Below are 12,500 nucleotides of genomic sequence, written 5' to 3' on the forward strand. Positions count from 1 at the left end.
TAACTAAAAAGTTACAAATGCGACACGTTAACTTCCACGTTTCTGAAATGATTATTCATAATGATTATTTTTCATGGAGTATTATTAACGTGCGAATACGTCGCATTATAGTATTTTTCTAAGCTATCTGAACTAAGGTCAGCCGTTATATATATATATATATAAGTAAGTAAGTATGTATATATGTATCTAAATTGAGTAAAAATAAAACGAGAATTATTGGACTATCAAAAAAAAAAAAAAAAAAAAAAAAAAAGAAGAAACAAAAATAAAAAGGGAGTCGTAAAATGCCACGGGATATCGTAGCGAGTCTTATCGGTTAATTGACGCAAGTAATTTTCTTTAAAAAAAAAAAAAAAAAAAAAAAAAAAAAAAAAAAAAACCGTCTGTCGTATCGTACGCTTTTATTTTTTTCCGTTTCTGTTTTCGGTCTTCTTTTTTTTTTCCGTTTTCGTTCCTTGTTGTTCCTTTTTTAACGCAACAACGCAATGATCATTTTGAAGGTCAAAATATAATAGAGGGAACACGTTTGGTGGTAGATATTGTATGTGATGGCGCCTTGCTTGGCCTACGCACTATATGTATATATATGCTTGCGTAATGTTACTTAAACGCTAGCAGTGACTATTCGTCAGCCAAGGAAAACTTCGTAAGTGCTCTTGCTTCTTCTCCTCCTCTTCCTCCTTCTTCTCCTCCTCCTCCTCCTCCTCCTCCTCTTCTTCTTCTTCTTATTCTTCTTTTATTCCTCTTATTCCTCCTTCGTCTGATTCTCCGAACATATTTTCATGCGCTTTACAACGTAAGAAACTAAAGAGCATAGCCTTGCCTTGCAAGTGATTTGGCAAATCTATCAAAACCAATAGAAAAACGTTAGAATCGAAGAACGTTGAAATGCTGAATGCCGATCACGATAGATTCTTTCTTAATTCCTCGATTAATTCTCTTTATTTACCTGTCGACAAGCAAAAATTGATAATCTCGTTGTAAAGAGAAAAGGGGAGAAAAATAATATATTAAAATATTAAATTATTTGTATATAAAAGATCAAAAATTGATCTCTTTTCTTTTGTATGTGTGTGTGTGTGTGTGTGAGAGAGAGAGAGAGAGAGAGAGCATGTGTTTGTGTGTCTGTGTAACCGTGATTGTAAAATAAAAAGAAAAAAAAAAGAAAAAAAAAAAAAAGGAAAGAAAGAAAGAGACCAAATGATATAAGAAAAGAAAAAGAATTAAAATAAGGGAATCAAATTTATTCGTTCGGTGTTAGTTTAATTTGTATAAAATGCATAATGCAATAACTACATGCGTTTTTCCCCTCTCTGTCTCTGTCTCTCTTTCTCTCTCTCTCTCTCTCTCTCTCTCTCTCTCTCTCTCACTCTCTGAATGTTTGAAGGTTAAAGAATCGTCGATTTAACGTTTGTTATCTTCGGTGCGTCCGCACTTGCCGTTCTCTCGCTCTATACTTCACTATTTTATTGCCAATGCAAATTTCCGTGAGCTTGGCGTATATATTGCGCAGATATATATTTGAATTTCGAAAACGTTTTTGATTTTCATCGATCGCGAAGCTTAACATCGTAGTTCTCATAGCCATTGCGTAATCATCGCGATAGAATGCCGCCCCTATGCAAAATGCAACTACGATGTTCTAACGAATACAATCGATTTTAGATTATACCATAATATATAATATATTACGTATAATACGATCGATCTGTGATTTTTCTCTTTTCTTTTATTTTTTATTTTTTATTTTTTATTTTTTTTGTTGTTGTTTGGTAATATGATACGACACGTACATACATACATACATACATATATACATACATACACCGTTTAACACATACGCTGCGCGGGATGACGCCAATTGACAAAATTGTTTACGTTGCTATGGTGCCTGTGTGACCGCCTGTTTGGCGTCATCAGCTATATCAAATGAATAAAAAAAAAAAATATGTATATATACATATAAATACATATATAATGATATATATATATATATATAAATAAATAAATAAATATATATATATATATATATATATATATATATATATATAATCCGCTCCCAGAGAAGATATAGTATTTGGATAATTTTTTTTTTTTGGAGACGCATTGAATGCGTTGAGATATATATGTATATATACGTTGTTAAAAAAAGAAACGAAAGAAAAAAAAATCACACACACACAGAGAAAGAGAGAGAGGGGGAGAGAGAGAGAGAGAGAGAGAGAAAGGCGGAAAAAAATGGAAGAAAAAAAAAAACGGCAAAGGAGAGAACGATAAAGTTAAATTGGAAATAAAAAGACGGGGATATCCTTAGATGGTATCGCTCGTTAACTCGTCTCCATATATGAAATAAAACTATTAACGCAATCGTTTCATTAGCAAGGCGACCGAAGAATTAAGAACGTCGTCGCCTATATGCCTACTACATATATACAAAACACAACACAGAAAGACGTAGAGACCTTTTTCGTTCCATCTTAATCCAACGAAATAAGAAGAAACTTATGCGAACGCTTGGCTATATAACATTTTTACGATCCAAGAAAAGCGTTCGTTGTAATCCTGGTCCACTTTTCTCTCTCTCTCTCTCTCTCTCCCTCTCTCACCCTCTCTCTCTCTCCCTCTCCCTCCCTCTCTCTTTCTCAAAGTCGAGATAAGAAAAGGAAGAAGACGTGTTCCCGAATGCAAACGTGTACACGTAAAACGAATACTTACATATCTACCTATGTATGTATATATATGTGAAACGCGTTACTAAGAAACAGAGAGAGAGAGAGAGAGAGAGAGAAAGAGAGAGAGAGAGAAAAGTAGGCCAATGTGTGTCAGACACAGATGATCCGTCGACGAGACGAGACAAGACGAGACGAGACGAGACGACAGACATACATATATATATACACATACATACACACACACACATACACCACATACGTGCACGCACGACCGGCAATATTTCGTATCACCCTCTTTTGCACGCATTTCGGCGCCACGTCATTTCTCAACGAATAATATATTCCTCCTCCGTAGTACCAGAGTAGTAGTACCCACATATGAAATAGTTAACTTTCCCTTCCTAGAGATATAATACTACTATTTCCTCCTCCTCTTTCTATTCTTCCACCTCCTCCTTCTCCTCTTCCTTCATCTCTTAGTTCTTCCTTCTCCTACTAGTTCTCCTTTTCTTGTTCTTCTTCTTCTTCTTCTTTTTCCACGCGGCATACATTCCAAAAGATAAGAAAAGAAAGAAAACGAAAAAGAATAAAAGAAAGAAAGGAAAAAAAAAAAAAAGAAGAAGGAGAAAAAAAGAACATTATAAAAATCTTAAATATTTTTATATATATTCTTGAATATTTTAAATTCGTAATTTTCATAATTAGTTCGATTAGAAATATTAATTACATTGTTAGAAGTATTGACGTATATAAAAATTTCTTATATATAATAGATATAATTGTAACGTTTGCGTAAACGTACGAGTAAAATAATATACGCGTAACTATGGATAAAGGAAAAAAAGGTATAATCGTCATCAATGGATTATTATCAAAGGAGTAATCTCTAAGAAGGTATACTCTAACCAGTAGCGTTCTCTTTCTCTTTCTCTCTCTCTTTATCTATCTATCTATCTACCTATCTATCTCTATCCCTCTTTCTCTCTTTTTTTCTCTCTTCATTGGTCTATCTAATATGCACGCGACGTCATCTCCTTTTCCTCCTCCTCCTCCTCCTCCTCCTCTTCTTTTTCTTCTTCTTCTTTTTTCATCGACCATTGGACTTTTTCCTCTCCATGCGTAGACACATCGCGACATTTCTATACGTAGGAATGCGTGTCCGGCGGCATTCCTTGTTGGCATTACGAAGGAATCGTCGAGGTCGTCTGGTTCGAGTACCACTCCCACAGGCACGAGAAACAGGTACGGAAGAGATGTACTCTCTCGCGAGAGAAACGAAGAAACGCGAAAGAAAAAGAAAGAAAAAGAAAAAAGAGAAGTGAGAGAGAGAGAGAGAGTTGAAGATTCGCGGTTATCCAAAGACGAAAAAAAAGAAGGAAAGAAAGAAACGACTTGAAGGAGATCGCGACTCTCCGTTAAACGTTCCCTCTCTCCTCCTCCTCCTCCTCCTCCTCCTCCTCCTCCTCCTCCCCCATCACTGCCCTCGTACTTTTGTCCTCCCATACGCGCGCATATTATTCCTTTCCTGTCGTCGTATACTGAAGATAGCGGAAGGGAAAAAAAAGAAGGAAAAAGAAAGAAAGAAAGAAAAAAAAAAAGAAAAGGAAGGAAGAAAAAAAATGAATTAAAGATATACATATGTATTCTATCTTTTAAGTTTAAAAAAAAATCGTCGTCGTTATTCCTATATATCGGTCCTACATATAAAAGATTTTCGAAGATCAATGATAATAATAGTATCAGCAACTAAGGAACGAAATATGAAGTATCGTCGTATTCGCGATCTGGAATAACACAATTGTCGTCGTGTGTACGTTTGTGTCGAAAAAAAAAACAAAAAAAAAAAAAAAAAAAAGAAAAAGAAAAAGAAAAATAGAAAAAGGAAAGAAAAAAAAAAGCATTTACGCTCGGATGAACACGATCAAACGTAGGTAGGTATATTATACTTATACTTTCCGTACCATAGAAAGTTAATTGGCCATGACCAACGATCATCGTTATCGTATTATAACAGTAGCGAGAATCCCGTGAAAAATAATAACGGTGATTAAAGTCGTCAACGACGCGTAGAGTTAGCCTATATAGACCACAAGAGACTAGAGGAAAATTATAAGCTCAAGGTTAACGAATAGATAGAATGAGACACATTCGATCGTTAGAACATAAAGTCCCTTTTACGTCTATCTATCAAAAACGACGACGATAATAATACTGATAGCTAAAAATAAAAGAGCGACCGGCGGGCGGGGGGAGGGTGTTGTTGGGAGGAAAAAAAAAGAAGAAAGAAAAAAGAGCGACGTCGAAGTTTTACGAACGGATTGATAAAAGAAAAGAAAAAAAAAGAAAAAAAAAAAGGGGGAAAAGAAAAAGAAATTAGAAAAAAAAAAAAAAAAACGACGACGTTGACAATAAGAGAATACAATATAAATGCGATAGAAGACCTTGTACCCTTATCATTACTTTTCTATTGTCGAATTTGTACAATACAATTGTCCCAATATAAAATTGATCTTTTTCGATCTAAATATCCATACCTAACTAACTCTACTTACCCTTCCCTTCCTCACTCCCGCCCCCCGCCCCACTAATCGTGTACAGATTCTCGAGAGAAACACGACTACCGGTCAAAATTCTTAACTGTATCGAAAATCTAGAAGAGATTGGCTTTTCCTGGGAAACTTCGTGAGTGAGAGAATAAAAAGGGATGAAAAGGGATGAGGGTAGTTCGGAGGTGACTCGGCTGACAGGAGTTCCGAGCACGGTCGAGGCAAGAAGTCCCTATCCCTGTCCTCTTTTTCTTTCTTTTTTCCTTTCTCTTTCTCTTTCTCTCTCTCCCTCTCTCCCGCTTCCCTCCACTCCTATCTCTCTTTCTTTCTGACGCTCGCACGGTCGCTCCTTCACCAACTTTATAATTCTTGCGACGCTTTTGGGGAATGAGATTGTCGGCATGGTGGGCGGAAAAGGAGTGAGGAAGAAGAGAAGGAGAAGGAGTAGAAGGAGAAATAGAAGGAGGAGGAGGAGGAGGAGGAGGAGGAGGAGGAGGAGGAGGTGGAGAAGGAGAGGTTTAAGGTAGTCCGCTGGCGCCAGTGACGTCTGCCGAATAGCTGCTGACTTTCAGACTCCTGCAGTTTCGGCTAAGTGCTTCCCTTTTCCCTTCACCACTCGAGATCGTTCGCGCACCTTTCCTCTTTTTTCCTTTTTTTCCATTTTCCTTTTCTTTTACTTCATCCTTTTTCTAATCCTTTGTTTCTTTCCTCCTTTCGTTCTTTCTTTCTTCCTTCCTTCCTTCCTTTCTTCCATTTCTTTTCGTTTTTTTTTTATTTTTTTTTTTTTAAATCATCGACGACTCCAACTATTCTTATCGATGACAATCCTAACCGCGATAATCAAAGTAATCTCGAATCAAAATTACGAAACGAGTCGTTCGTTAGAGATCGGCGAGGGCAAAGATATATTATATTATATTATATTATATATATATATATATATATATATATATATATATATATATATATATTAATTCGTCCTTTCTCGTTGATATTAACTTTACCAACGATTTTTTTTTATATATGTATACACACACCACCCTCTCCCCCCTCACCCCAGATACATACCGTCGCTACCGTAATGCGTAGAAAAAAAAAATAAATAAATAAAACGAATGAGAAAGAGAAAGTTGGATACAGCTAGGGACAAAGAGAGAGAGAGAGAGAGAGAAAGAGACGGGGGAGGGAGAGGGGGAGCAAAACGAATAGCAAAACAAAAAAGACATCTTGTCGTGTATGTACCTATGCGGAATAAATTGTTGAAATATGCCGGGGGCAGTAATATAACGGTACACGTAACGCACAGGGCCAATATTTTTTTTTGCTTTTTTTTTCCCTCTTCTTCCCCTCCCCCCTCCCTCCTCCTCTCCCCCACTCTCTCTACCTTCCTCCCAACAGTATGTCTACCACCGGTGAAAAATATTTTCCTAAAAGCTAATATCTATCCGAATCGATATCGCTCTCTGTAAATAATGTCTGCCACCGGTAGAGAAATTTGTCCGAGTGTATAAGCGGACGGTTAACGCGATCAACGAAGCGATTTTTCTACCTTCCTATCGGTATAAGTACGTAAGTAACTTAAGTGCTTTGAACGTGGGGTTTGTGTCTCTATTCGTCTCTATTCGTCTCGTCTCGTCTCGTTCGTTTACACGCATATAAGTACGTTCACATATGTATCATGCATACGTACATTTGTCGTTATCTGTGTAAGAACGAGAATCGTTCGATCGAAATTTTTCGATGAAACTTTTCGAAGGATGAGAAGAAAAAAAAAAAAAGAAAAAAGAAAAAAACAAAGAATAAAGAAAAATAAAGAAATAAATAAAGAAGGCAAGCATTAAGAGCAACAGGGATACTCGTAAAATTCGTAGAAAAGTTCTCTCTGCCGAAAGAAAAATAAAGAAGAAGGAAAAGAAAAAATAAATAAATAAATAAATAAAAAGAGAAAAATAATAAGGGATATCCCGCCTCCCTGTTACCTCCACCCTCTCTCTCTCTCTCTCTCTCTCTCTCTCTCTCTCTCTCTCTCTCTCTCTCTCTCATCTTCACCAGGGGCACGCCAGGATGCCTTTTGTTATCATTTCTCGGATGACGGGCAATGCATCGTACTACGATTTGAACGATAACACGTTGCCAAGAGAGAGAGAGAGAGAGAGAGAGAGAGAGAGATGGAGAGAAGGAGAAAGAGAGAGAGAGAGATATCTCTTTCCCTCTTTAGCAAAAGCGTAATGCAAATGTTGATAATCCTTTATCACGGTGTCGCATACCACTCTCTTTCTCCATTTTCATTTCCATTTGCGTTGAAGCCGCGAGGTACGTGAGTCGAGATGCCGTGGATAAAACCGTAATTACACGGTACAACACTGTGTGCGTGTACGGTAAAGATTAAAAGGAGCGAAGCGCGAATTATTTTAGCCGGAGGTTTTGTTACATGCGTTCAACACCGACGAAACTCATTTTTTGCGAGGAGGGACTGTCGTTCGTTCCCTCCGACCTTCCTTTTATTCCGTACAAGCGATTGCGTAAAAAGGGATTCTCTCTTTCTCCCACGCTCTTGTAACTTCTATCGCAAGTCTTGCAGAATAATTGCAGTGAGCTTTTTTCGAAAAGGCAAAGGCCGTAACGTTCCCGTTATCGCAATCAACGCTATACGAAGTGACAAAAAGTATTCTCTAACGCGAATGTAATAAACGTCGCGTTTAAGGGTGTCCTTCGCAGAAACGAATTCCGTAAAAAGTTAGTAACGATATCAAAACCCCCTATTCATGACAATTTTACTTGCATTTCTACTACTCCTACTACCAGCTACTACTACTACAATTATTATTATTACTACTACTACTACTACTACTACTACTACTACGACTACTACTATACTACTGCTATTACGTGAAATTTCACATAACGCATATCCATAGAAAAAAAAAGAAGAAAAGAAAAACAATATCCAGTAAATGTTCTTAAAAAAGAAAATCGTTTCCTCCTCGAACCATCCGTATTAAAAGTTCCTTTTGGTAAGGAAAAAAAAAGAAAATAAAAAGGAAAGAAAAAAAAAGAAAAAAAAAAAAGAAAAATCAAAGTGAAAAGAAAAAGATAAAGGAAAAAAGAGAAAGAGAGAGAAAACAAAAACAAAAAAGAAAGAGAGAAAAAGAAAAGAGAAAAATATGATTCCCATCGTATCATCAAAATTAAATGCTACTAAAACGTTTAATCACTTCGACAGGATAGAAGAAGGTACGTACCATCATACCATACGTGTTATATCTTTCGATTTTCGAAGGATAAAACGCTCGAGAGAACGATGAAAATAATTGGATAGCTCTCGCGAATACACGAAGCTTGTGCGATGGGTAAAATGCATAGCGCACAAGTCAACAATGATATCGAACAAAACAGGTGGCAGTATGATATATAAATGTGACGGCACGTACGAACTAGTATACAAAACGGAGGTATAACTCCGACGCGGTTTATTAAACACCGTTCGCGAGACCATTGTTATGGCTCGAGAGAGAGCAAATATTATTCCGCATATGGACGCGACCGGCATTAAAGGGTATTTCCATACCTTCGGAATATATATCGATTGTCGTTCGTTCGTTCGTTCGTTCGTTCGATGCTTCTCGAAAAATATCGTTCGATTCGATATTTCGCACGACGATTTCCTCTCAATCTTTAATCCCACATCCCAGCCCCTCCACTTCGACCCCTCACCCCGAGATAATACGTACGTAAGTTTCTCGTGAGAGAAAAATGAAGAAGGCAAAAAAAAAAAAAAAAGAAATATTTACGAATAAACAAAAGGTGCAATGAAAATCAAGCGATCCTAGAACGATCGATAAATCCTAAGAAGATAATTAAAGAAAAAAAGAAAAAAAAAAGAAATAAGAAGAATAATTTTTTACTAACCGAATTGTCCCTCCGACATCCCGCAATAATTGTCCCATCCATCGATGTTGGTCGATGGAATTGGTAAGGACAATGGTGGTGTCGAGGGCAGAGGGGTCCACTGCTAGTGAACCCAAGAAGGTGGTGCCGCGGGAGTCGCCGCATTGGTGCTCATGTAAACTCCCGCTGGTGCATTTCCGGTAGCCGTACCAACCCCAACATTATTTTGAGAAACTATACCATTTTGTCCGACGATGTTACCGTCGCTAACTTGAATCGCCGCAGTACCCATTACGCCTTGTTGAAAATTGAAATCCAATGTTTCATCCATCGAAAGCTCGTGATTTATTACCTATTATCGTTAACAAAATAAACAAAATGAACATATTTATTACAAATATATTAATGAAATAAATAATAAAAGTATCGTTTAAGACAGTGATGATAGGCTAAATCATTATATAGTTTTATCTCGAATCATTTAATCGACGTTATTCACTTTTAACATTTATTATGTCTTTTATTAAAAAGAAAAAAAAATTGTTCGATCGTTTTTTTAAATTAAATTAAAAACTAACGACGTAAGTTTCTATTCGGAAAACAAAAGTATACGTAAGGGGGGGGAAAAAAGAAAAAAAAAGAAGAAAAAAACTAACCTCTTCGACGTTACAATCAAATCCACCGTGCAACGTTTCGATGTTAATATTGAGATCATCGAGCAGGGCTGAATTATTAAGGGCACCCATTAATTGTCCCATCATTGTACTTGGCGTTGAATCACATGGGGAAGGTGTGTGCGGCGGACTTACTCCCGTTGGACCATTTTGTACTTGCTGTTGTTGTTGCTGTTGTTGCTGCTGCTGTTGCTGTTGTTGATGTCGTTGCTGTTGTTGCTGCTGCTGCTGTTGCTGCTGTTGTTGTTGTTGTTGCTGTTGTTGTTGTTGCTGCTGCTGCTGCTGTTGCTGCTGCTGTTGCTGCTGTTGTTGTTGCTGTTGCCGTTGTTGATTCTGAATCATATACTGGATCGTTTGTTGTTGACTATTACTCAGCGCCGTTGGGCTTGGTTCGTTCTGTTGATATGACGGTGACATTCCAGACACCGGACTCAGGTTCTAAACGTATCGAAAATAAAGATACAAAATAACGTTTACGTGATCTATGTATGAGATTGTTTGATCGACAAAAAAATACGTTATATTTTCTTTTTTTTTTCCCTTTCGATTCGTTTCTTTGGTTCCGCGTTCGTTGACCGATATTCAAGGGTGGGGGAAAAAAAAAAGAAAGAAACAAAAAGAAAGTTAAAAAAACACAATAAAACACTTTGTAAATATATATATATATATATTCACCATCTGACAAGCGCAAGCCTGTAAACGATGTATCGGGCACCTCTGTTGACTACTGGGCTGTGGCGTAGGTGGAAGTCCGAAAGATGACGAACCAGTGCGTAGAGTATTGTTTCTCTGGTATTGCGTATCGAAGTAAGAAGGTGGTGGGCCAGTTTGTTGCTGATGATTAGGGGGTGACGTTTGATACATTTGATACGATTCCAGTTTCATGGTTTCCGCGAGGCTACCGGCCAGGATCGTGTCTAAATCGATTAATTATAGGATATATATATATAAATATATAGAAGCGTGATAAAATTTCTTATAAAATCGATAAGTAGATATAATAGAGCAGTGAAAAAGCTATCATGACCGTAACACTTCGTACGAACCTAACTGTTCCGGACTGTAAGATGGCGTATAGGTTGGTGTCCATTCTGGTTCCCCGTAAACCGCAGGAATTGGACTCAATCGACCACTGGAGGACGCGTTACTCGATGCTCGAGGTCTATTGGAAATATATGTATATATAATAATAATATATATATATATATATTATTATATATTATTATATATATATATATTATTATACGAAAAAGTTTTTCTTTTAAAATATTCCAACAAAAGACAGAATGCGGAATGGGTATGGGTATAGAGAATAGATAGATAGATAGATAGATAGATAGATAAGGTTCAGGAACGATATCGTATCCTTTCGTATCCAAGATGACTCACCGAAAGTCCGGTGAAAGTTGAAATCCACTGGCTGGATGAAGTGGACTGTCAGGGAAAAGATCCAAACCCTCGCTGACGCTGCTACTTGGGCTTGGTGTAGCATCAGCTTGCAAAACTCCGTTTCTCAATGCTTCGACCTTCTTCTTAACTCGACCACGTCTTTTTTCAAATTTGCTCGTCTCCATTGACGTAGCTCTGCACGATATTTTATTTCATATTAACGTGTAGACGTACAGATACATAATACATATATAATAATAAGAAGAGGAATAATGATCCCTTAAAGATCAATACTTGATGATCCCTTACGTTGGAATTATTAAGAATTATTATGGAAAAATGAGCGAGAACTTATCTGATAAATGTCGAATTATTTGCCGGAAAAAAAAAAAAAAAAAAAAAAAAAAAAAAAAAAGAAGAAGAAAAAAAATAATAATAATATGATATAAATTATGATAATAATATTTCAACTTACCTACGTCGTGGTGATTTTCCGGGTTTAGCATCATGATTGATCATCCACCATGAACTCTTTCCCGTTCCCTCATTCTGTACTCTCATGAATTTGCAATGCAACGACAGGTTGTGTCTTATGGAATTCTGAAAGATAAATATATTTATGAAAAATATTTTTCATATTTTTAATCGTCGCGAATTGTGATAATAGAATAAATACATATTAATTTACGTCAATATTTCTATATACGCGAATGATTTTATTATTAATTTGTAAAATCATAACACATATATACATATATATATATATATATATCTTGCTAATTGTGCTTGAGGCAACGTTTGTCCTTTCTATCGGTTAGTCGCATAGAAAAATAACAGAGAAACAAAAAAAAAGAATAGAAAGAGAGAGAGAGAGAGAGAGAGAGAGAGAGAGAGAGAGAGAGAGAGAGAAAGGAAAGAGTAAAAAGGAAGGGCACACACGTAACGGGGTATAGAAACGCAATAACTCTGTCAAAGGCATGAAACGGAATCGATTCGAAGGCAGAAACAGCAGAAGAGCGAGGAAGAGAGATAGAGATAGAGTGTTTGAGAGAAAGAGAGAAAGAGAGAGAGAGAGAGAGAGAGAGAGAGAGAAAGAAGAGGGGTAACGTTTTATCGGCTCGCCTAGCTCGTCCCTCGCTTTCTTCATTAGGCAAATTGAATCGGCTACGACAGGGTGTACTCCTCCATTCTCGAAAAATTTCGGAAAGCTTTCTGTCCTAATATGAAAGTATCGCGGAGAAACTATAACAATTTCCTTTAGTTTCTCTTTCCTACGAATGATACACCCTGACGCAACCTACTAAATTCGCGACTGTAAAGAGAACGAG

The 12,500-nt window shown here is 36.9% G+C and overlaps 1 protein-coding gene across 10 annotated transcripts in view; it reads right to left on the reverse strand.

The window, feature by feature from the left end:
- LOC124949858 (forkhead box protein O-like) overlaps window positions 1-12,500 on the reverse strand; it is a 113,839-nt gene that overhangs the window by 24,905 nt on the left and 76,434 nt on the right. For 8 of the 10 annotated variants that reach the window (XM_047495623.1, XM_047495622.1, XM_047495618.1 and 5 more), the window contains exons 3-8: window positions 11,648-11,772; window positions 11,173-11,367; window positions 10,830-10,945; window positions 10,459-10,700; window positions 9,766-10,221; window positions 9,131-9,461 (exon numbers count right to left, since the gene is read on the reverse strand). In XM_047495623.1, the coding sequence (XP_047351579.1) occupies window positions 9,234-9,461; window positions 9,766-10,221; window positions 10,459-10,700; window positions 10,830-10,945; window positions 11,173-11,367; window positions 11,648-11,772 (1,362 nt within the window). In that variant the 3' untranslated portion in view covers window positions 9,131-9,233. Of the gene's footprint in view, window positions 1-387; window positions 848-933; window positions 953-9,130; window positions 9,462-9,765; window positions 10,222-10,458; window positions 10,701-10,829; window positions 10,946-11,172; window positions 11,368-11,647; window positions 11,773-12,500 lie in introns of those variants that run through there. The other 2 variants (XM_047495619.1, XM_047495620.1) reach the window with 2 other exon arrangements.

Source organism: Vespa velutina, chromosome 6 (assembly GCF_912470025.1).
Source record: "Vespa velutina chromosome 6, iVesVel2.1, whole genome shotgun sequence".
NCBI lineage: Eukaryota > Metazoa > Arthropoda > Insecta > Hymenoptera > Vespidae > Vespa > Vespa velutina.